The following is a 23,217-nucleotide window of genomic DNA, read 5'->3' on the forward strand; positions in this document are numbered from 1 at the left end:
AATTATAATCTACAGTTTGATACCAAACTTATTGACATAAATTCATGAAATAGTAGTTCAATAACATTTTGATGACATGGTCTTTCACCCATGACCCGTCTGGAAAGGGTTAAAGGAAGTCAAGATGCAATGAGCTGATACTGACCAAGTTAGAGGAAAATTGCTTTAAAAGAAAACTAAAAAGGGAAGTTAACACTAAATTGTATTTTCCATATTACTAGTGATTATTGCTAGAAGGGAAGATGTGCAAATTAATTTTTTCTCCATATCAGGTTCCTGAAAGTTTTTAGATCTTTTGATTTAGGTTACTCTACAAAAAAGATATTTTTTGAAAAGTTGTATTGATTAGAAACTATTAACAATAATTAAAACTATAAGTTCAAGTCATTAGCAATAGCTCAATGTTTAATTGACAATCTGTTGAAGTTTCTCCAGCAAGAAGCAACATTCCTGTAAGTTAAAAAATAACAAGTGCAAAAATGATTTTCAGTCAATTATTACAAATAATGAGTATAAAACAATTCAATATAAATAATGTGAAAGGTTTCAATTCAGTTAAATTCCATAATTTTGTAAGACATTAAAATTCAAAAAATAATCTTCTCAATAAAGCATGACTGACCTTCTGAATTTCTCAAGTTTTTGAGCAGCTGAAATTTCTGTCACTTGTCCACTAGGTATTTCTTCTTCTAACCATGCCAAAAATTCACAAATAGCTATTGCATCTTTTATCTGTGTAAATAAGACAGAAATTTACATTTCAGTCAATTTTTTCTATTCCAAAAGGTTTTTACTAACTATTTTAAGCATATCAATATATCTTATTAAATATTTTTTACCAAAAAATTGTTTCTTTAAAGTCATGTCTTTTGTACTGAAATATTTCAAGTTGTCACTAAAAGTCACCTTAAATAGATTTATTAAATCTAGTATTATATTTTAAAATTTACTGCATTTATCCTTTTTCTTTGTAACTACTTCGGACCAAAATAAGTACAAATATGCACAAAATATATAAGTCAACTTATACAGATAATACTTTGTTTCAAATATTTTGCACAACAACAATAGCTACATAAAATAACTTCATAAAAAACATCTTAATACTATATTCAGTACTTCTATGAACTCTTAACCTTAAAAATACTACTGTACAATGCTTTCCTTACTAGGACTTCTAATACAAGCAATTTTTTTATCCAAAGTATATCTTTTTATTCCAAAATAGAAACTAGACCTAAAAATAAATAAACTTATATTACTCTCACTGTTTACTATGCTTATAACTATTCACTACTAGTAACATTAGTAATAAAATCAATCAGAAAGCCTACAACATCATTACGAGTTATAATTATTAGGCTATAAACCAATGATTTCAAAGCGAATATCTTTATTTCTAATAATGAACAATATGGAATTAAAAACAGTTAAAAACAAATTATAATTGTATTTTAAAAAAAATTACAAAGTGTATACCTAAATTTATCTTTAAGTATTCGGAAACAGGATACTTATATTTAATTGTTTTTAATGTTACCTTTTATACAATCATGGCACTTGTAGTTACAGTTATTTTGGTTATCAACAATACGAATAACATCTTTCTCATGAGTATTCTAATGTCCAGACAATAAAAAATCGATTCTGCACCAAGTCTACAAGTCTGCAGGTGTTCTAAGCAATACTAAGTAACTTTGATGAAAGGAAAACAAATCTTTAAAGCCAAGACACATTGTTAAAATGTCTGAATGAAGTCAAGGCACAAACATTTTACCATGGATGTTCAAAATTAGTAACAACAACAGTTACTTAGTAGTTTTGCTATAATAAACATTAGACAAGCAAGTTTATTGGCAGTGGGAATCAAACCCGAGACACTCAAATTAGTGGGAATTGCCCCCCCTCATTATGTAGTTTTTTTTGGTTAATGAAAAGACATAATGTCAACATTTCAATTACTTGAATATTTTCATGGTAGTCAATTTAATCATAACTTTGATTAATTGATAGTTGGAATAATTGAAAACAGCAAAAAATGGAAACACTAATTTTGATTATTTTCATGACATTCATTGATTAATCAATTAGTTTATGAGACACTTATCAATGTAACTGCTGCTCATAGATAATCTATTACATCACCCAACTCTACATTTGATATGAATATTTATTTTTATTACTCATTTTTAAGACAGAGAAAGGCACATATTAACCCTATAAGACTTGGCACCATTTTTAAATTCCTTTCTTTATTGGTACTGTATTACATTCAAAATTTAATTAAACCACTATACTATCAATGTATTTCAATGAAATTATTGTTATGAAGTATGTTATAATTCAAAGTTTTATTCCTTTATTTCAAAAAGAAACATCTAAAACTGCAATTAAAACTGCAGTTTTTCATGTCATGTGATCCACTCGCAGCTGCAATTTTTCAGCTTTAACAGCTGGTAGAGAAGAAACTGTGTGTTTAGAATGCAGACACTTTCTTCAGATGGCCAAAGTATACATTACAGATGTTTTACATTACTTTCTCAAGCCCTTTAGAAGAATTTCTCTCTCAAGTTACAAGGTGGGTGTAACACCTGTCAGGGGTTGAAACAATTTATTACTTGTTTCAGTTCAGAAAACATTGAAATGTACAAGTCAAAAGGTTAAGTAAGCATCTTATAGTCTAGACACATATCTACACAACTGCCATTGTATTATTGGAGATACAGAGTGTCAAAGTAGAGAATTTTCATAGCTTGCTAGTCAGGTGAAAATACATCTGAAGTTTTAAGTAGTTTTTAAGAGGTTTCTTTTGAAATAAAGGATGTAAAACTGAAGCAACATTAAACTTTGAATTGTAACATACCTTATAATGTTAACTTCATACATTGATAGTAAAGATGTTTAATTACATTTTGAATGTAACATAGTTACTTCTATATAAAAGCATTTAAAGGGGCACCTGTTACAAAAGAGTTATGCAGGGAAAGTAGACACAGCATGATTAACTACACAATTATCCATGGAAGCTAATATGTATATTTATAACAAAACTTAAATTCTAAATCAAAAACAATATTAAATAGTCATTAATTCATAGCATCATGCAATATCATGTCATTTTCAAATTGAAGACATAACTGGGTAATGCTGAATACAACAAAGTACTTGGGGAGAAGAGTTAACAAAAGTATAAAATGGGACTGCATCCAGAATCTTACATGTGCTTGTCTCACACATTCAATCTCCACATCATTCTTCACTGCCTTCTTTAATAGAACAGGATTTGGTGCTTTTATCCAGCGACTCTGTGTTCAATTAAAGTTAAAACTATACATACAAGTCATAGGATATTTTATAAACAAGTAATGTTGACTGCTGTTTATGAATCTACTTTATAGCCAACATCCATACAACTGGTGACACATTATGTTATATAATAATAAAGAGAATGAATACTTGTAATAACATTACAACTTTAAAAAATTATTTCTTACAAACATAAAGAAAAGACCACCAAAATATAAATTACTTTTAACTGAAACAATATTTGGTGGACAGATTGTTTTTTTTTCAAAATCCAAATTTAAACTAAACATGAAATTGTGAATTAAATATACAACTCACAGATAGATTTCTTGGGGAAATAGCACCTTGATTATTGTGAAAAGAAATTCACCAATAATTATTATGAAATTTCTAGAAAAGTAAAACTCTATAAATTTATTTACATAAAATCAGCAATATTTTTGTTTTTTATCTCTTACAAAAATGCTTAAATTGGTATTCTGTAACAATCTACATGTTGAACAATACTCATTAAATAATTACAATTAACTTACCTTAGGCACAAGACTCACTAAGGCATAGCTTGATTTGCTGCTGATCTAAGAGGTAATCAAAGGAAAGAAAAATGAACAGTTATTATTTAGATAGTGGAGGGTTGCTTTTCAACATAAACATATCTCTACTGAAGATATTATAAAAAGTTTGTTTGTTTGTTGTTAAGCTCAAGAAAAATTCAATGGTCTATCTGTGCTATGCCCAATGATGAAAGTTTTACCATTATAAGCCCACACTTACCACCGAGCCATTGGGGAGGGCAGGCATCTCAAAGTGACAAAATTTACTCAAACAACAAGAACTTTGTTTTTGCTCACTTTGAAAACAGTTTTTTCTTGTTTTGCTACCACTAAAGATCTAGCTGATAAAGCTTGTTGGAATGTTTTAACTCTCTGGAAATGGGCTCAGTCGAATTGATCAACCACATTACTACTTTGTACTCATTTAAAATCATTATAGTTTTGATACTACTAACTTTTAATATAGCGTGTATATCTTCACAAAATTTGGCAGAATTTCAATAATAATTATAAGTATTTCACAACAAAAAAATCAGATGTTTTAGCGAAGTATTTTTAATAAACTAAAAAAAAGATTTGTCCATGAATATATTGAGCTCCTTGCACAAGTGCCTCATTAAACATTTTTATATTTTAGTTACTTTTATAATAATAATAAATAAAGAATATACATGAAAAACAAAAATAAAGTACTTACCCGTCTCATATTTTTTGCTGTCAACTGTAGATGACACTTAACCTTATTTTTTCATACTAGTAGTAGTAATGCACTAAGTAATGTTTATTTAATTAAATAATGCACCAAAACCAAAATACAGAATAATAACATGCAAAAAGTACACAATGTCCCATTACTATAGCAATTTTTCTGGCTTTCTAACTACGCAACAAGAGCTGTTAAATTCATCCAAGCTAGTTAATACATTTTCCATTAGAACAAAGCTTGTACTAAAAGATAAACTGACAATTCTCTGTTCAGAAAACATTGTAATATAATGCATCATTTAGTAGGTAAAAACCTGGACTTTCTATTGGTTATATATAATATATTATTAAACATAAAAGAGAACTATTAACAAATCCTGGAATAGAGGATGTGACAGGAGGGGTCTGATTTTCTATTTGATGACTTTGTAACCAGACAAGATTGAGGGCTGTAAAAATTATGGTTTGTATGAGTGATGAAGATTTTATAGTGAGTAATTTACATTAAATTGCGTACTTATTGGAGGGGTGATGAATAAATTAGAGAAGAGGGGATGCCTAGAAAAAAAAAAGTCATATTTCTCACACTAGGGGTAATTCATAATTTCTTTTAATATTGCCTTATAAAATTAAAAACTTCAAACTTATATATCATTAAAACATGGATTATTAACTATGATTTTATGTTATACTAATTGGTACAACATAAACAAGAAGTAGTTGATTTAAATTTTTAATACGTCACTAAAAACCTCGTGACATGCCCAGTAAAGGATGTCCATGCAGAGAGATTCAAATATCTCAATTACAGTGAACAGTACAGAATATAGCCTCTACAAAATTCTTTGGTTGTCAGGATACAACCTACCATCTATGCCAACTGACAGGCAAGTTAGTGCAGTTTTCCTGCTCAGTTGGCATAGTGGCTATTTAACTGTTTAATTATATCATGCAAAACCTATTCATTTAAAAAGCCACATAATGTCAAAAAAATAATCAACAGAAATTTCAGTAATCTATCTAATACAATAAGCTGGATTTTTCAATTTTTCTTCATTTGTCACAAGTATGATACCAAAAAATTAATGACATTTTAAAGATATATTATTATACCAACAATAAATAGATAAATATATGTTTGTCTAACTGGGTTTTGTTGGCAGATTTAGATGTCATATTTTGGCTATTCTACAATTAAAATACCATTAATAAAATAAAAGTAAAATTATGCAAAAGTATTAAACAAGATAAATTGCCAACTGAAAAGTAACTACAAGCATGAAAAGGTACAATTTTTGTAGTCCACATGTCACAAGAAAACAAAATTAGATGTACATTAAAGACAATGCTTTTTTTTTAATTTTTCAGTCCTTCTTCTAGTTGGAAAATAAATGACGATAAAGATGGCAATAATAGTCTGCCTTTGAACTTTTAAGCATTTTACATTATGCCTGATTTTTACTAAAAACTCAATGTCAGTCAAACACCCAAAACTGTTAATACTTGATACAGTTATAATTTTCCTACACAGAAAATGTATTTCCGATATATACTTACCTCCTGTCAGATAATAGCTTTTCTCAATTAATACTGCCATCTATATGGACAATTTTGTCACTCGCCACTAGTTAGCTTTGATACTCCCACCTATCCCCATGTGTTTAACATCATACAGATATGCTGTACCATACAAAAAGCATGTGACAACCCTCCTTCAATAGGAGCGAGGCACACTCTCCTGGTGCAGCCGTCTTCCCCTAGAATACAGAGTTTACCATTACTCCGAGATTAGGCACACTGAATAAAAAAAACAATGGAAGTGGGGATGAAGGGTGGGAAGTGTGAGTGTAGGTAAGTATCTATCGGAAATACATTTTCTGTGTAGGAAAATTATAACTTCCAATATGATATCTTACCTCTTCTCACTCGATAGCTAGAATCCCACATTGATCTGGTGGAAGGACCAGAGCAAAATTACCTAGATGAACCTTCTTAGGGATGCATCTACAATGAACTCATGGAGTGTGACATCTCTGTCAAGAGGAGAAACACTCATGTGAGACCATACCACATCTGAATCATGTACACACTTCACCCTTGATGAATGACAGTGTCACTAAATGGATTTTTTGCCTCAGGTATAACATGGACGGGGCACATCAGATCATAGTCGGAGATCAATTCCAGTCTCAATAAATGGAACTGGGAATTGAACATTTTGTCCATGGACGAAGGAGGGTCCTTAATCATCAGTATCCGAACCAAAAAAAACAGGTCCAAAACCAAAAAATCTGGGAATGGTTCACCCAGTCCATGGTAGGAGATCCTCGACCAATTGAAACCAGATGTGTTCCTGGTGTAGAATGGTTAGGGAGCATTGGACTGTAATCACGAGATCAGTTCCAGCCCCAAACCAGTCGTACTGGGAATGGATCATCCAGCCAACAGTAGAAGGAGCACTTCCATTTCAAGAACCCAAACATACCAAACATGACCAACACTAGTCCCTCTGGGAACTGAAATCCAGAGGAGAGTAGGAAGGTAGAATGCAGTGTTGAGAGTCAACCTTGTCCAAAACCATGTGGCATTGGAAATGTATTCTCAAATCTGTAGTAGGAGGAGGAAGGTCCCAGCCCACTTACATCTGCGGATTTATATTGGCTGGTCCAGCTTCATCCAACACCAGTTGGCAGTGGATATAAAGAAGGGTTCCCAACCAGAGAGGGTGAACTGCCTTTTTTTGGTGGATTGAACCAATCCAAAACCAAACAGCATCTAGAATTGTAGAGAAGGAATGAGGAATGAGACCATGATAGAGTGACCAATGGCAAAAAATATGCCATTTGCAATGATGCACAGATAAAGAGGAAAGACTTGACTGAACAGGAAATAATGGATGCTACCCATGTAGAAAGATCTGTCCTTCTTCCAAGCCAGAGTGTGGGAATGGACAGATGAACCAGGATGCATGAGGTAGACAAAAAGTTTTTTTTTTTGTTATGGATTTCGCACAAAGCTACATGAGGGCTATCTACACTAGCCATCCTTAATTTAGTGGTGTTAGACTAGAGAGAAGGCAGCTAGTCATCACCACCCACCGCTAACACTTGGGCTACACTTTTACCAATGAATAGTGGGATTGACTGTCACATTATAATGCCCCCAAGGCTGAAAGGGCAAGCATGTTTGGTGTGATAAGGATTCGAACCTGTGACCTGCTGACTGTGAGTCGAGCACCCTAACCACCTGGCCGACAAAAGAGAGATGGGGAGGGAAGAAGAGGTAAAGATGTAGTAATGGGAACCATGTCTAAGCAGGCCAGAACAGAGCCACCGGAAAGATTCGACACAGGGTCCTCAATCATCAGTATCCTAACTAAAAAAATGGGTCCAAAACCAGAAAATTTGGGAATGGTTCACCCAGTCCATGGTAGGAGGTCCCCGACCAATTGAAACCATGTCTAAATAGGCCAGAACAGAACCACTAGAAAGACTCGACACAAAGTGGTTTGAATGATGGATAAGATTCTGGAAAGTAGACAAATGGTAGGACAGGCATAAATATAACAGTCCTTCCATTTCTGGCTGAAGGTATCTACTGCCAATGCTGAAGGATGTAGAACTGGAGACCAAAAGAGAGTGATTTTATTGTTCCAATTGGTGGCAAATGCATCCAACTGGGTCATATCTAACTGAGGACATAGCCAATGGAAGCCCGTTGGATTGAAGGACCACTTCATGGGAAGAATCCTGTTGCGATGAGATAACAGATCCATAACAAGATTAAGAGCACTTGGGATATGGCAAGCCTGCAGGTGGACATGCTGGCTGTAAGACCAGAACAGAAGATCCAATGTTTGAAAACAAAAAGACAGAACAGGTGCCTCCTTCACAGGTGACATAAGAGACTATGGTCAAGTTGTCAGAATGGATCATGACCAAACTGCCCTTCAGAGGGGGAAGGAAATGCCAAAAGTTCCAAGAGACTGATATGAAACTTGGACTCAACTGCTGACCATTGACCCGAGATCTCTCGAGAATCCAAATATGGTTTGTAAACTGACAGAGAGGCATTGGCAAAAAGATGTAAATCAGGTCTGGGAGGTAGAAAAGGAACTCCAGATATGATGGAGTTACTGTTCAGCAACCAGACAAAATCATTGAAAAGGGAGGGAGGAAGGTTGATAGGTGCAGCCCCAATGTATGCCCAACCCAGAGGAATAATGGGTTTCAAGGATGCCCCAGTCCTCAAAAATGATATACTCTCCCATGCAGGTAGAGTAGGAAAGGATTGTGCTTTTTGAACTGCCAGCTCCATAGACTGTAGTCAAACGAGAGAAGGTTGGGCATGACTGAGGTATGTGTTGAAAAGGACCAAGATAAACAAGATATTGTGTCAGGGTAAGGATGAACTTCTCTAACTTGGTCAGCCAATGCACTTGTGCAGCTTCTCTGAGAAGAAACTGAGTGTGGTAAGAAGAAACTGCTCATGAAAGAAAACAAAGCCCTCAAGAGTGAAACCATTTGGCAAAAACATTGACCACCCGTCAAAAAGCATAAGAAGGCGAGGCCAACCTGAAAGGAAGGGCTCTGAATTGGTAGACTTGGTCTTCATGGGCAAACCAAAGGAACCAATGTGATGCTGGGAATATGGCACTATTGAGATGGGAAAGGTTGATGATTGGCGACCAGTTCTATTTGGGGGGGGGGGGGCATCAAACAACCAGGAATAGAACCCTTAAAGGGATTAAGCCATAGGTTCAATAGCACCTTTGTAAAAAAGGTTCTGAACTGTCTTGGAAAGTTGCTGGCTGGATATGGGATCCTCAGGAGGATGGAAGGCAATTGAGAAAGGAGGTGTGTGCAAAAGAAAGGAGAGTCATTCTGATAAGACTTATAGAGCCCAAGGATCTGAGATAAAGGTTCTCCACACATGGACAAAATTGTACAGTCTGGCCCCTACTGGTCTTGTACTAACCAGATAGTCACCAATACCATTGGGATCGAAATAGTTGGCAGCATACACTGCAATGATCTACTTCCAAAACCTGAGTAGAAGGAACAGGTGGGGAGGGTCACAGGTATAGGAGCAGGAGAGCATGGAGAAGATTGGAGATATGCTGACTCCACATGATGCTCAAAGGACTCGAGGATACCCCCAAAAACAGACTGCTGCAAAACGATGGGATGTGGGGCAATTGCACCCATGTCAGAAGGGCATTACAAGAGTTCCCAACAACATAGGAGCCAAGTGTGAAGAGATAGGGCCAAGAAAGATGAATGTGCCAACATGAACAACAGTGGGGAATGGAAGGGAATAATGGATAGCCTCAAACAAATGGTAAAAGGAAGTAGTGAAGAAGGAAGGTTAAGGTTAAATGAAGGTGGGAGAACTATATCTGGGAAAAAAGGATTGAGGTATCAGAGTCTGAACTTCAAACTGGGATTTAGGAATCCAACTGTTGAGAATCCAAAAAAGGATTCAAAGCCCAATGGTAGACCATTGTATGGGCTTAAGAAGAGTGAGAGGGACACAGCATGCTAATTCCTGAACATAATTGGTTGGTCAAATGCTCAGCATGGATCCTGATATCAGGAGAGAGAAAAAAAACAAAAAATTTGGGAGCATGTATCATGTATCAAGGAAGAGTAATCAATAAATGTATAGTTTCCAGTAATATAAGTATGGCTCGATTTGGTTAGGCTAGTATTCTTTGCTTAGCCTTCTTGATTGTAACTTGAGAAACAAATTAGTCACCCGCAAGCTGCAAGTTCAACCGGGTGTTTATGTAAAATGTTCCTTTTCACGTGTTAAGATCAGTTTATCAGTGATAAAATTATTTCTAAGACTTTCATAAATTACATAAATAAACTTTTCCTGAATTGCCAAGTCTTTAGTTTTGTATAATTGCACTTTATTCTACCTCAATGTAAACAAGTAGAAAAATAACACAATTTCTGACTTTGTAAAATACAGAAACATATTGGCTACCATACATTACATATGTATATATATATATATATATATAATTAATGTTTTCAAATGTCAGTTATTTTTCTTCAAACATACAACAGTAAAAAAATATATTTGGAAAACAATGATCTCTTCTACTTACGATGCTACAAAGTCCTTGTTTGCACTTGTGAGCCATACTTGCTAAGCCTCTTCCAATTTCATATGTGGAGATGGAAAAATAATATTTTTTGTAGACTTTATATAAGCATTTGGGAATACAAAAAAAATTATAAATTACTATACCAATACCCCAAAAATCCACTGTAATTTATGAGTGTTTTTCTGATAGCAAAGCCACATCAGGCTATCTGCTGTGTCCACCAAAGGGAATTGAACCCCTGTTTTTAGCATTCTAAATCCTTAGACTTATTGCTGTACCAGCAGGGAACCCACTGTAATTTATCAGGCTTCCTAACTAAATTGTATTTGAGTCTAAAAAAATATAATTTCTATTCACAAAATAGCCTTAAGCAATACTTCAAACTTTCCAATGATATAAGAGCATTTCTCTCATAAATAGCTTAGGAAGACTGACAGAATTATGTAGAATAAATATATAGCTTTCAATTGATTATAAAGTTATTGGTACATAAAAGAAGGCTTAAATAAACAAGTCTTCTCAAATGATGAAGTGGTGGGTGGAGCCAATAGGGCGGGTTCGCTAAGTATCATATCTCAGCAAATAGAAAAGGTAGGAGGTTCTTATTTTATATTCTAGCTTGCCAATATTGAACATTTGAGTTTCTAATTCTTACAAAACTATAAACGTTGTATTGTGGGTGTCATAAAATGTAATCTGACCAAACCCAAAAGGCCATGTACCACGTGACACACAAAAATCGATATTTAGCTTTTTTTTTTAAATATTTAGTTTCGAATTAAGAAATTAACTAATGTATAATACTAAAATTTGAATTATAATCTACAATTTGATATCAAACTTATTCACATACTTTTATAAAATAATAGTTAAATAAAATGTTGAATGTAAATCTAGAAACCTGATGTCATGCCCTCTGACCCCTACCAGTCTCGATAGTGTTAAAACCTTATAAACCTGTATTACCAAGTCCAGAAAATATGATGAAGGTTTAAATGCATCAACTGCTGCAAAATGAGACTGCCCAACAAAAGGACGACAAGGGAGAAGGTTGCCCAAGTTTTCGTTCTCTTGTCTAGTGTCCTCAAGGTAGGGGAGAACTGGTTGAGGGTCATGAGAGCCACCAGCCTGCATGAACAACTCCATTTCCCAGTGGATGGTGCCAAAACCTTCTCTACCGATAACGTCGCACCAGTGGTCGCAGTAACAGGTGGTTGATCTATGGTAGTGGTAGCTTTTGAAGTTGTCGTGACAATAAATTGCAAGTTCATCACTGAATATGAGTGGATAAATAAACTAAGACTAAAAGTAAAACAAGTTGTTGTCGAAAGAGAGAGAGATAAAAGAAATGTTCACAAAAGTAATTCAACTCACACTGAACAGCTGTTAGATTCTCAAAGTTGAACATTTAAGTTCAGAGAGTATGTTCAAATATGAAGTACAAAAGTAACAAAATGTGAAAACTCAAAGCCTGGCAAGCAATACATCTAATTACTTGAGTGCCAAATTGTGAGGTTAGAGTCTGTAATCCAGGAGAAGACAGGTGCACCAGAAGAGTGTGTCATGCTAAAAAATTGAGCATATAGAAGGAAGCATTAATCAAGAAAAGCTATTATGTGAGAAGAGGTAAGATAAGATATGGAAATTTTATATCTAATAAATTGTTATTCAGATATTATTAGAAACATTAGCATTCTATTATATATATCATCAGACACAAATGATACAAGTGATATAATACAACCTAATACTCTGACGTAAACCCTTTCTTCTCATAATGAGTGTAATAAATTGTTATTCAGATATTATTAGAAACATTAGCATTCTATTATATATATCATCAGACACAAATGATACAAGTGATATAATACAACCTAATACTCTGACGTAAAACCTTTCTTCTCATAATGAGTGTAATTTTGATCATTCACTTGTGGCCTTTGTTAGGTTTACAATATAAATTATGTTTATTTGTATTACAAATATGTAAATTTTTAAACATTCACACTATCAGATGAACAATAATGAAAACAGATTTACCCATATTTTGCCTGGCTTCTGATTAACTAAGTACATTAGGAATTCTTTAATCATCTTATAGGGCCTGATTTCAACTTTTATACTATCAGAACTATCATCATTTTGGAAATGTCGGTGCACTGAAGGGGTAAGCTTGCTTTCTTCAATAAACAAACTGAAAAAAAGAGTGTAAGAAAGATATTTAATAAATAATATTTTTCATAGGATTTTAGAAAATACACAATTTCTCACTGCCCATAAAAGAGAACCTTACATACTTATATTAAAACTGCAGTAGTTTTTTTTAAAAGAAATCACAAACATAAATAAAAGGATATGAACAAAATTTATAATAAGAATTATAACTACTTTATCTCTTTCTTAAAGAGAAATGTAAGGTTTCAAAACCAAATAAAAGTTTCTTTACATAATAACAAAAATATTGAGTAAGAAAGGTTATGTATAAATATCTGTTTCTAAACATAAAGTATGATTCTTTACTAAAACAAACTGTACGCTCACTATATCTGACACAATACAGTGACTGTCAAGGACAAAAATAAACTAGAAAATAAAATTTCTTTGCAGTAACTCCTCATGCATAACTCAAGAGAATGTGAAACTGAATGTTTTATCCCAATTATTTTTAACAAAATATAAAATGTATTATTTATTGCTGGTGCTAGGTATAGGTAACTGAATTACAAATTTATAAGTGAGATGAGTTAAATGCATAGATTATGAGTCATGACCATCTGTTAATATAGTTTGATAAGTTTTGCCTAATATTTGGTCAAAAAAGTGCCACATCAGATACATAATTATTCCAATGTGTGTTTAGTTTATTTTGTTACCTTTCCTACAAGCCAGAGCTACAACTGACAGTGAAGTTTTTACAAGGTAAGGTCAAGGTTGAGCAGCAATTAATAAAAGCACATTTTGTTTTGTTTCAGCTAATAGAAATAGGAAAACAGAGCCCTAAACAAACCTTAGGAATGGGAATAAGCTGAAACTCACCACTGGTTTCTGAGACATTTATAGCAAAGTAAAGAGAAGCTAACTTAGTTTCAGAGATAACATTGCACTGTTTGTATTTCATTGAAAGACTCTGTTCTATTGATATCAGAAGCCATGACAGAACTCATGGTTTTCAAAATCTCAAACAGCTCGGGTTCATTGTACTTTATGTGATAATTTGTGTTCAGACATTTGCTGGTTTAACCATATTGTAATATTCTATTACTTACAGCAACCTTAGCACTGAAAGCTTTTTTTATCAAGCAATTTTAAAGCAAGTTATACAGTGCAGCTTAATATATGTTTCAAGGAAAAAGGTAACAGAGTTAATTTACCTGTTTCAAGCCATAATTTATTTATTTATATAACTCTTAAATCATTAAGGTATACATGGAACTTTAACAGAAAAACATGTTCATCTAAACTAAAATATATATTTAAATTCAGTCTTTTCTTTCACACACACACATATATATTTATATTTAAAAATTAGTTCCCAAACCGTATCTTTTGATTCTAAGATAAGTTATGATAGTGGTAAATGGATTAATAATTAGTATAGGTGTTTTAAAATTGTTAAAAATTATGGTGACTTAAATTATATTACCAGCTTGATCATGCTACTTCCCAAACTTCTTATGGTCATGAACAATACTTACAACACAGAATCAATTGTGACAACAGCATAAGCAAAGAATACAGGATTAAAGTCAATGTCAGATCCCCGTAAGTTGAATAACCCTATAAAACACAATCATTATTAAAGTAACTTCTATTTGAATTACCCTGCAGAAAAAATTAATCAATTACCCTAATTACATGTAAACACACCAGTCAGTTTTATTCTGATTTTTCTGAGAACTAATTACTAATCATTCATAAATCCAATTTTAAAATTTTATGTTTTTTTTTAGTTATAGTTCATCAGATGATCATCATATATCAGGAACTTTATATTTCACAAATTTGTGTATTTAATACAAAAAATTAGCCTTATAAAACATTTAAATGTTAACTAACTTTATATAATAGATAAAGTTTTGATACTTGATATATTTTCTTGTGTTTCTTTCTCAATACAAGATGATCTCGTACCCATTTATTAAATTCTGGATTAGTTCCTGAATCATATACTTCAGTAACATGCAAAATTTGACATCTCACAGTTCTTTAAACACAAAATCACAAATAGATCTGATTGTTTTCACTTCTGCTCTTATAAAAAAGGCAAGACTTTTCAAAGACCTTCAAATGTTTTGTTTGTAAATATACATATATCATACACGATATTTTATTTAATTCAATTTTATATATCTTTGTGATATCCTACTATATCCACATTTTAACTCAACAGACTAAAAGTTAAAGCAACAAGCGACTGACTGTTATGACAGTTCCGTTATGAAGGGATTTCTCAATTACCTATTAAACAAAGTTAGCTTCCACTTAAATATAATTAAATGTCCAATATAACTGAATGAAAAGGCAAACTTGAGACTGTTTTATATGAGTTTTGAAAAAATAGTTTTTAGATATCTCATCAAGTCTACACAGAAGATCAATACTTACAAGCAACTTCATCCAATGCTGTAACTAACAAAGATTCTGCCATTTCTTTTGTCATTTCTTCTCTTATTTCCATAATTTTTTCCTTCCAGTGTTTTCCTTGTTGACAAGATTTTTTTTTCATTACATGCATTGTTTTTGGATAAATAATATCATAACAATAAAACTATATCAATTCTAAAATGTTTTATATAAGAAAAGTGATTTAATTTTAAACAGAAGAGGTTTATAAATTAATACATTTTTCATTAGGTTTAAAGAAAATTGAAAAACATTATTTTCCTTGGGATTAAGAGAGTGAACTTTAGAAACATTATTATACTCTTAGAATGATAACATTTCCAAACTGGAAATTTCCACTTTTCTAAGCACCTGTATATGATGACGGTAAAGGTTCCACTTGATTACAAAGAGGAGCTGGACGATCTTCCCACACCACATCCACTAGATTCTGACTCACAGGCACAAGGCTATGTCCTGCTGTAGCCAGTTTCTTTTCTAAAGGTTTCCACATATCTGAGAGAACAAGACACGAGCATTTTTTACAGAATTAAAAGCAACAAACTAACATATCTTTTAAAGTCTTAACCAAATGAAGTAATTATCAGAAGATTTTATAATAATTAGTGAACTAGAAAAATGAACCAATTATGATCATAATTCTCAGGTTTATAGCACTTATAAATCAGTACATGATCACAAAATGATAGCTGTTTACACTGACATTCCATCTGATAATAACATCTGATAAAAAATTAAAAGAAAGGAACCAATGTAAACACATCATTTTTAAGCAAATCAAATACTTAGATTAAGGTTTTAACTCAGCCATAAAAATAAACTTAATTATCACAATTAAAACCTGTAATGAACAAGATTTTACCATTTTGTAACAAGTTGACGTGTTTCACTAATCAAACTTCTTTTATTGTTCGTCAAATTTTAAAGTTTTTGTTTGCAAAGACAGGTTATTATCTCAGTGTTCAAAATCATTAAAAAAATTTCCATTAATCCTAAAGATGAAGTTAGTAGGAATGGTATATTTTAAGATGACTTGGACATTTGAAATTTAACTCTGTCAGTGTGAAAAACTGAGCTATGATTGGCATTTAACATTTCAGTTTCACTTTGTATTGAACAAGTTAATAACATTAAATTCTTGAAAAACTTTTTTTTTGTATCTCACACAAAGCTACTGAGTCTCCATCTGGGGTTCTAGTGTAATGAGTCCTCAAATATATATCACTGTGCCACTGGGGAGTTTTGGAAAACTCTGCAATTCTATTTTTACAAGTTACAGCTTTTACAGTAAGAAAAATAAATCTTTAAACAAGTTCAATATTTCAGTCACTGGTGCATCTATTTTCAACTTCACAGGTTTTAATGATAAAGAAGGTTTTTGTATATAAATCAACAATATAACAATGTGTTTAAGTTAGAGAATCAATAGCAATTACTTATGCATGTGCACATCAATACATGTGAATTGGCAGATTATTTAATTATAGCTGAACAAAAGAAAAAAATTCGATTAATTTGAAACAGATTAGTAAAAAAAGTATTAATTCAAAAAAGAGAGAATAGTGATTGTCAAAAAAGTACAGAAACAAGTTGAATCAAAATGCAGTGATGATATTTTCAAGCCTACAACTAGGGACTCTAAAAAAGTAAACAAATGAGGCTGGAAATAGTGTCTACATTATTTTCTTAAGCTACAAATCCCTATTTTTGATTCAATGTCTACAGTACTTATTAATTTAATTTTTAGAGACCCTAGTTGTAGGCTTGAAAATATAGTCTTTGCATTTTGATTCAACTGATTTCTGTATTTTTCTGACAATCCTCATTCCCCCTTTTTAAATTAACAATTGTTATTAATCTTGTTTCATAAGTTTTTTATGTCCACTTATGGAGAATAAATTTCAAGCTACGTACACGTATATGCGGGCAGTTGAATGTTACATGTTTTTCAACAGTTTTCATCTACATTGGCTTTTTTTCCACTCAACAACCATGCTGAGCTTATTCAAAATAAATAACAAATGTACAATAAAGAATAAACACATGTACTGTTACGCAACCACAACAACCAAAATGTAAAGTTGTTCTCAAAAGACCATCTTGAAGACAAAGACTGTATCATCACAGATTTAATGAATGGCTTCCATCAATGACATAGTGTAATGTAACAAAAGACAAGCAGCAACAAAGCAATCTCATCAGAATGAAATAATGTTTCTTCTAAGATAATACAACATAGATTAATGTGCAATGTAAATAGATGCAGTAACATACTTACATTGTTAGGTCTACGTGACACATATGTATGCTCTTCGACAGCCTGCTGTGCACAAGTGTTTGCTAGAAGAATGCATCACAAATAATACATGCAAGATAGACAACAGCAACACACTTAGTGTACGTCACCAATTATCGACACCATTTACAACCTCTATTTTAACACTATTTATAAACAGCAATAGCTATATGAAATAGTGCTATATGCACCTACAATTTCAGCTTACTATAAGAAACAGTAAAAAGAATCACCACTGTTGTCTGGGTAGGGAAATCTACTATGGTGTTCGTCCACTGTTAAAAACATGCTGAAATATAGTTGCAGAAATCCATGTAGAGACATCAAGCTTGAGTAACGATATGCAACAGCAAAATCGAGAACCTTTCACGTGGCAGTTTCCAATTAGAAAATGCATAAGTTGTAGTTTCCAACTAATGTGCACACTAGGAAAACACCAGATTTTTTTTAAAGTGAAGGACTTAGAAAATTTCACAGAATGAAAAAATTAAGGAGGTGAAGTTAAGTTTAAAACTACTCTCTAAGTTTTTTGTAAAATTCCTGTGCAATCCCACACTAAAGTAGATATTACTTGCAATAATTTTATAATGGAATCATAACAGAGATTGAGCAAACTGTCAACAGTAGATCTCCAGCCTTGTTTGCTTATTGGTTTTGTGATCACCATTTGTAGATTTTAAATTCTCAAATTTAATTATCTTGTATGTAGGCTATTTTAATGCACAGCAATGGGCAAGTATATGCCTGGAGTAAGACACAACCCACACTAAGCACCTATAAAATTTTACCAATAGAAAAGCAACTTTTTTAAATAAAATAAATACATCTGAAACATCACTTTAAATAAAGCTTCGTGTCTTTTTAAGTAATTATTTACTGAGCCAGGTGGCTTTGTGCCTGAGGTTTCATGTAAACGTGTGTTTAACAACACGCATAAAGTACAAAAGCAGCTGCTCTGAACAACATTGCATCTATTATGTATTTGTAATCATGTAAATCAACTTTCAATGAAAAATAATCAACTTTTAAGTAGGTCATGGACATTTACGATGCTTCATTTAGCATATCTGTCAAGGTTTTGGTGTAAAATATCCAGCCAATTTTGTTGTAGGCTTGTGAAATAATACTATTAATAATAACTTGAATAAATAGACAAATTCTGATTTTGTCTAAAATCATGAAATCACTTATTTTGTTTATTATTAAGTGTTTGGGTGGTCTTAGCTATCGAAAAGGAAGGTTTTGAGTGTTGTTTCAAGAATAAGTTGTTTTTAAAGTTTTCTGGCCAAATTTTCTTTTTGAGTTTTGAGCATATTCTGATTGGATCCCCATTACGAATTACTATTGTGGTTCACGATATGTAAAAGTTGTTGTATGAGAGGTTTGGATAATATTAGGTATGTCTGGGGAAATAACAATCATACACATACAGAGTTGTGCCTGGATATTTGTTAATTGATTTTATCAATAAGGTTAGTTGTAACAGTTCAGTTAGGTGCTCCCATTTTGTCAATTCTCCTCTTTGGATCATTTGGTACAATTTTTCCACTAAGTTCTATTACCTCAGGTCAAGGGTTTGAGAGAACAGACTAAAAGATGTCAAAGCTACACGGAGAAATGTTATTGTCTAAGCTATGTAACCGTCATAGGAAGTGTGAAGTTTGATGATGAGGAACCCACTTTGAGACCAATAATGCTTGGAGATGGCTTGAATGGGTAATGAAGAAAAACTTTAATATAAGTTGAACAAATGTACAATGATTCGACTAGGTCTTGTACCTGATGATGACAAAACCTTGTTGAAACATTGTGGATTTGCTGTTATGTTAAACTTATATCAAAGTTTTTCTTCATTACCCATTCAAGCCATCTCTAAGCATTAGAAGTGTGAAGTGTTTTTTTAATTGAGTGTTTATTTTGGAAACATAAGGTTCCAAAATCCAGTTGAAGTATTTACCAAGGGTGTGGATTAAAGATATGTAAGAAAACATAACTGGGTGTAAGGTTAATGGGTTTTATGGACTTTTGGTAGATCATAGACTTTTAGTGTTCTTGGTTGGTTTGTATGCAAAAAACTGTAAAGTTTAAACATGAGAATTTTTTCTTTAATAATATTATGGAATAGTTTACCTAATTTTGTATTGTATGTTGGGTTGACATCAGTGTTTGACTGAGTAAGTTTAAACATATCATTCAATATATTTACCATGAAGGAATCATACTGTTTGGTTGTTAGAATCACGAGTTTCCTTTATTGGCCCTTTGGATGATAATGTATTCACTGTTTCTAAAATTTTTTTGGCCTTTTCTTTATGCTTTATTCTTTCTTTTTTTTCAAAGGTTTTCATTAATTTCATCTAGAACGTTTTTAAAGGACCTGTTTTGGGTTTAGTTGCAAAATTGCAGAGTTGATCTTGTTGAAGATTACTGAAAACTCTTCATTGCTCTGCAATGAAATAGATGGGGATTCTTTCAGAGATATTCAAAATTGGTTTTTAAATCTAACACTACGATGGTGATAGGAGTGACTGTTTAGTTAAGACTTTTGTTTAGGGCTGTGATTTAAGGTTCACCGAACTGAATTGTTTCACAAGACCAAAAAAAAAGGAGGACTAATAAAAAGCAGGAATACCTAATTGAACTATTACAACTAGTCACATTTATTATTTGCTTCCAATACAGAGGTTTGTACTTCCTTCACTTACATGGACTTGACATGGGAAATCCATTATCAAATACCTTAGTAACACTTTTTTTTTATCACGTGGAACATATCACAGCCACTTCCTTTTATGAGCCTTCATTTTGGCTTATATATATGTAGATGACATTTTTTTTGTGGTTTTAGGTGTCATGATGAACAAACACATAAACAACATACAATTTTGTTGATAATGAAAACAACTACACAATAGATTTTTTAAATGTTAATATTACAAACTTCCCTCAAGTCTTCACCATTAAAGTTCATAAAAGAAATATATACTGAATATTACATAAACTAGTTTTCTAATCATGTAATCCAGCAGAAACTAGGCACTCTTAAAAATAAACTCGTAAATTTATCATACACTATATGCACCACAGAAAACATCAATGATGTTACACAAATTAAGAAATTTAAAACACACAGACAAGACATACTTAACAAACAAAATCAAAAAGCACTCAACAAAATGAAGGATATCTTATCATTGGCACTATCCCATAAATAGAAAACATTAACATATCTCTAACAGAAATCTGGAAATGACTAGAACATAAATATAACCATAACACAGCAACTAGAATCATTTTGACTCCTGGAATGAAAATTAAACACATGTTAAGAAAATTTTATAATGAACTCATCCTGTCAGGCAACATTTATCTACAGAAATACTGAATGCAAGTCTAACAAGGTTATAGTTTCATTTTACAGGTCACTGGTTAGGACACATTTTGAATATTGTGTTCAGTCTTGGGCTCCTTACCTTAGGAAAGACATTGAGTTGTTGGAAAGGGTTCAAAGAAGGGTTACTAAAATGGTACCTGCGATGGAGGGGTTGTCATCTGAGGATAGGCTGAAATTTCTCAAATTGTTTTCTCTTGAAAAAACAAGAGGTGGGGGGGGGATCTAATTGAGGTGTTTAAGATCGTAAAGGGAATTGATAGTGTTGATACATAATTTTTTTTCAAGTTGAACAGTGAGAACAGTAGGACTAGGGGAAACAAATATAAATTTTGGCAAGGACAGTTTCATTTTTCTAACAGAGTGGTTGGCCTTTGTTGTAAAGGCATTAAATTTAAATGAGTTTAAGAAAAAGCTTGATAAATATATGAATCATAAGAGCTGGCTTTAAGATTTTTTTTTTTTAATTATTTAAATTTAGTTTATAGGATGGAACAGCTGAGATGGACCAATAGGTCCCATATTGTCCCAACCATTATATGTTATTTATAGAATATAATGTAGCAATTGCCCAGCCTTTTACATAATTCAAACAGGAAGTAGTTTGAACACTAAGTTGAAAGAACACTAAAAATACCCTTCCCATATTCACAAACATACATAAACAATAACAACCAGTTTTTTCTGAGCAGAATGTCACCACTCTAAAACATGAATCTGACATTAACTGAAGAAAAATCAGAAAAGCCTTATCAATAAAATCAAACAATCCCACAGTCACATAAATATGTTTACCATTTCACTAGGTATTCCTAATCTTATCCAATCTTTAACACAACACCTACTTAAATTCATCTAATTATTTTGTTTAAGCTTTAAATAAATAATCTGTCAATTCACACAAATTGATATGCACATGCATAAGTAACTACTATTGATTCTCAAACTTAAATACTTTGTAATATTGTTGAATGTTGATTTAAATATGAAAATGTTCTTTACTGTTTAAACCTGTGTACTTGAGAATGATCACACCAGGGATCAAAATTTCATACCTGTTTAAAACATATTGTTCCTTACTTGTAAAAAATACTTATAATCAGTAAACTCAAATGAAGCTATATGTAATTTTATTTTTCTTTATTACTCTACTTCTGAAATACAGGAAGTCTCTAAGTATATAGATATCTTTGATGACAATTCTCAGAAGTTATAGAACTATATATATATATATGTACTTCAGTAAGGTGCAAACGTAAACTATGATTAGCTTTTTCAAAGAATTAAACTTATCTACTGTCATCCTTACCATAAGACACCATGAAAGGGTCCACACCAACTCTGCTCCCTAGAGGTAAAACCTAATAAAAGTTTCAGTTAAATTATTAGAATTAATGTACATAACTATTCAGCCAGACATGCATAAAAAAAGAAGAAATAAGCACTTTTAATTAGCATTAAGTTTTCACAAGTCACATGTGATGCTACCTATAAAAAATAAGAGTATGATAAACAAAAAATATTCAAATATTGCTATTAAAATATTATTTCGAATTTTTTTTAAAAGTGCCACATTTCAGCTAAGAATTCTGTTATTTAACTATACAAGACTATGACGAGATGTTCAAATTGTTCATTTTATAATGAAAATTGTTTTTGATAATGGGGTCACAAATGGTTCATAAAATCTTTAACACTGATAAATTGCTTCCCTTTCAAACTTACCAAGTTAACGCACATTTGATATTTCATTCTTCACTCAAGTCTAACCAGTCAAATATTTGTTTTTAAGAAACTTCATAATTGTTTGAATTCTGCAATAAGCTACATGAGGACTATCTGCACTAGCCATCCCTAATTTAGCAGTGAAAGACTAGAGGGAAGGCAGCTAGTCATCAACACCTACCACCAACTCATGAGCTACTCTTTTACCAACAAATAGTGGGATTGACCATCACATTATAATGCCACCATGGCTGAAAGAGCAAGCATGTTTGCTTGTACGGGGATTCAAACCCGCGACCCTCAGATTGCAAGTCAAGTGCCCTAACCACCTCGACATGATGGGGCTAACAGACTTCAAAAGAAATATTCTTCTTGCTGAAATAATGACAGTCCTGAATGGTTAAATGTACAGATTTAGAGAAAAATTACTAAAATTCTTTAATTCAATTAAAACTATATACTCTTTGTTTTATTAAATTTTGAAATGTACAAATCTCATTTA

General features: G+C 32.3%; 1 protein-coding gene across 1 annotated transcript in view; it reads right to left on the reverse strand.

The window, feature by feature from the left end:
* Window positions 1-23,217, reverse strand: part of LOC106460930 (xaa-Pro aminopeptidase 1-like) — a 60,781-nt gene that overhangs the window by 27,869 nt on the left and 9,695 nt on the right. Inside the window, exons 5-12 of the mRNA XM_013920686.2 lie at window positions 22,300-22,351; window positions 15,655-15,798; window positions 15,286-15,381; window positions 14,376-14,457; window positions 12,721-12,874; window positions 3,840-3,884; window positions 3,219-3,305; window positions 623-732 (exon numbers count right to left, since the gene is read on the reverse strand). Of these exons, the coding sequence (XP_013776140.1) occupies window positions 623-732; window positions 3,219-3,305; window positions 3,840-3,884; window positions 12,721-12,874; window positions 14,376-14,457; window positions 15,286-15,381; window positions 15,655-15,798; window positions 22,300-22,351 (770 nt within the window). The remainder of the gene's footprint in view (window positions 1-622; window positions 733-3,218; window positions 3,306-3,839; window positions 3,885-12,720; window positions 12,875-14,375; window positions 14,458-15,285; window positions 15,382-15,654; window positions 15,799-22,299; window positions 22,352-23,217) is intronic.

This window comes from Limulus polyphemus, unplaced genomic scaffold (genome assembly GCF_000517525.1).
Source record: "Limulus polyphemus unplaced genomic scaffold, Limulus_polyphemus-2.1.2 Scaffold865, whole genome shotgun sequence".
Taxonomy (NCBI): domain Eukaryota; kingdom Metazoa; phylum Arthropoda; class Merostomata; order Xiphosura; family Limulidae; genus Limulus; species Limulus polyphemus.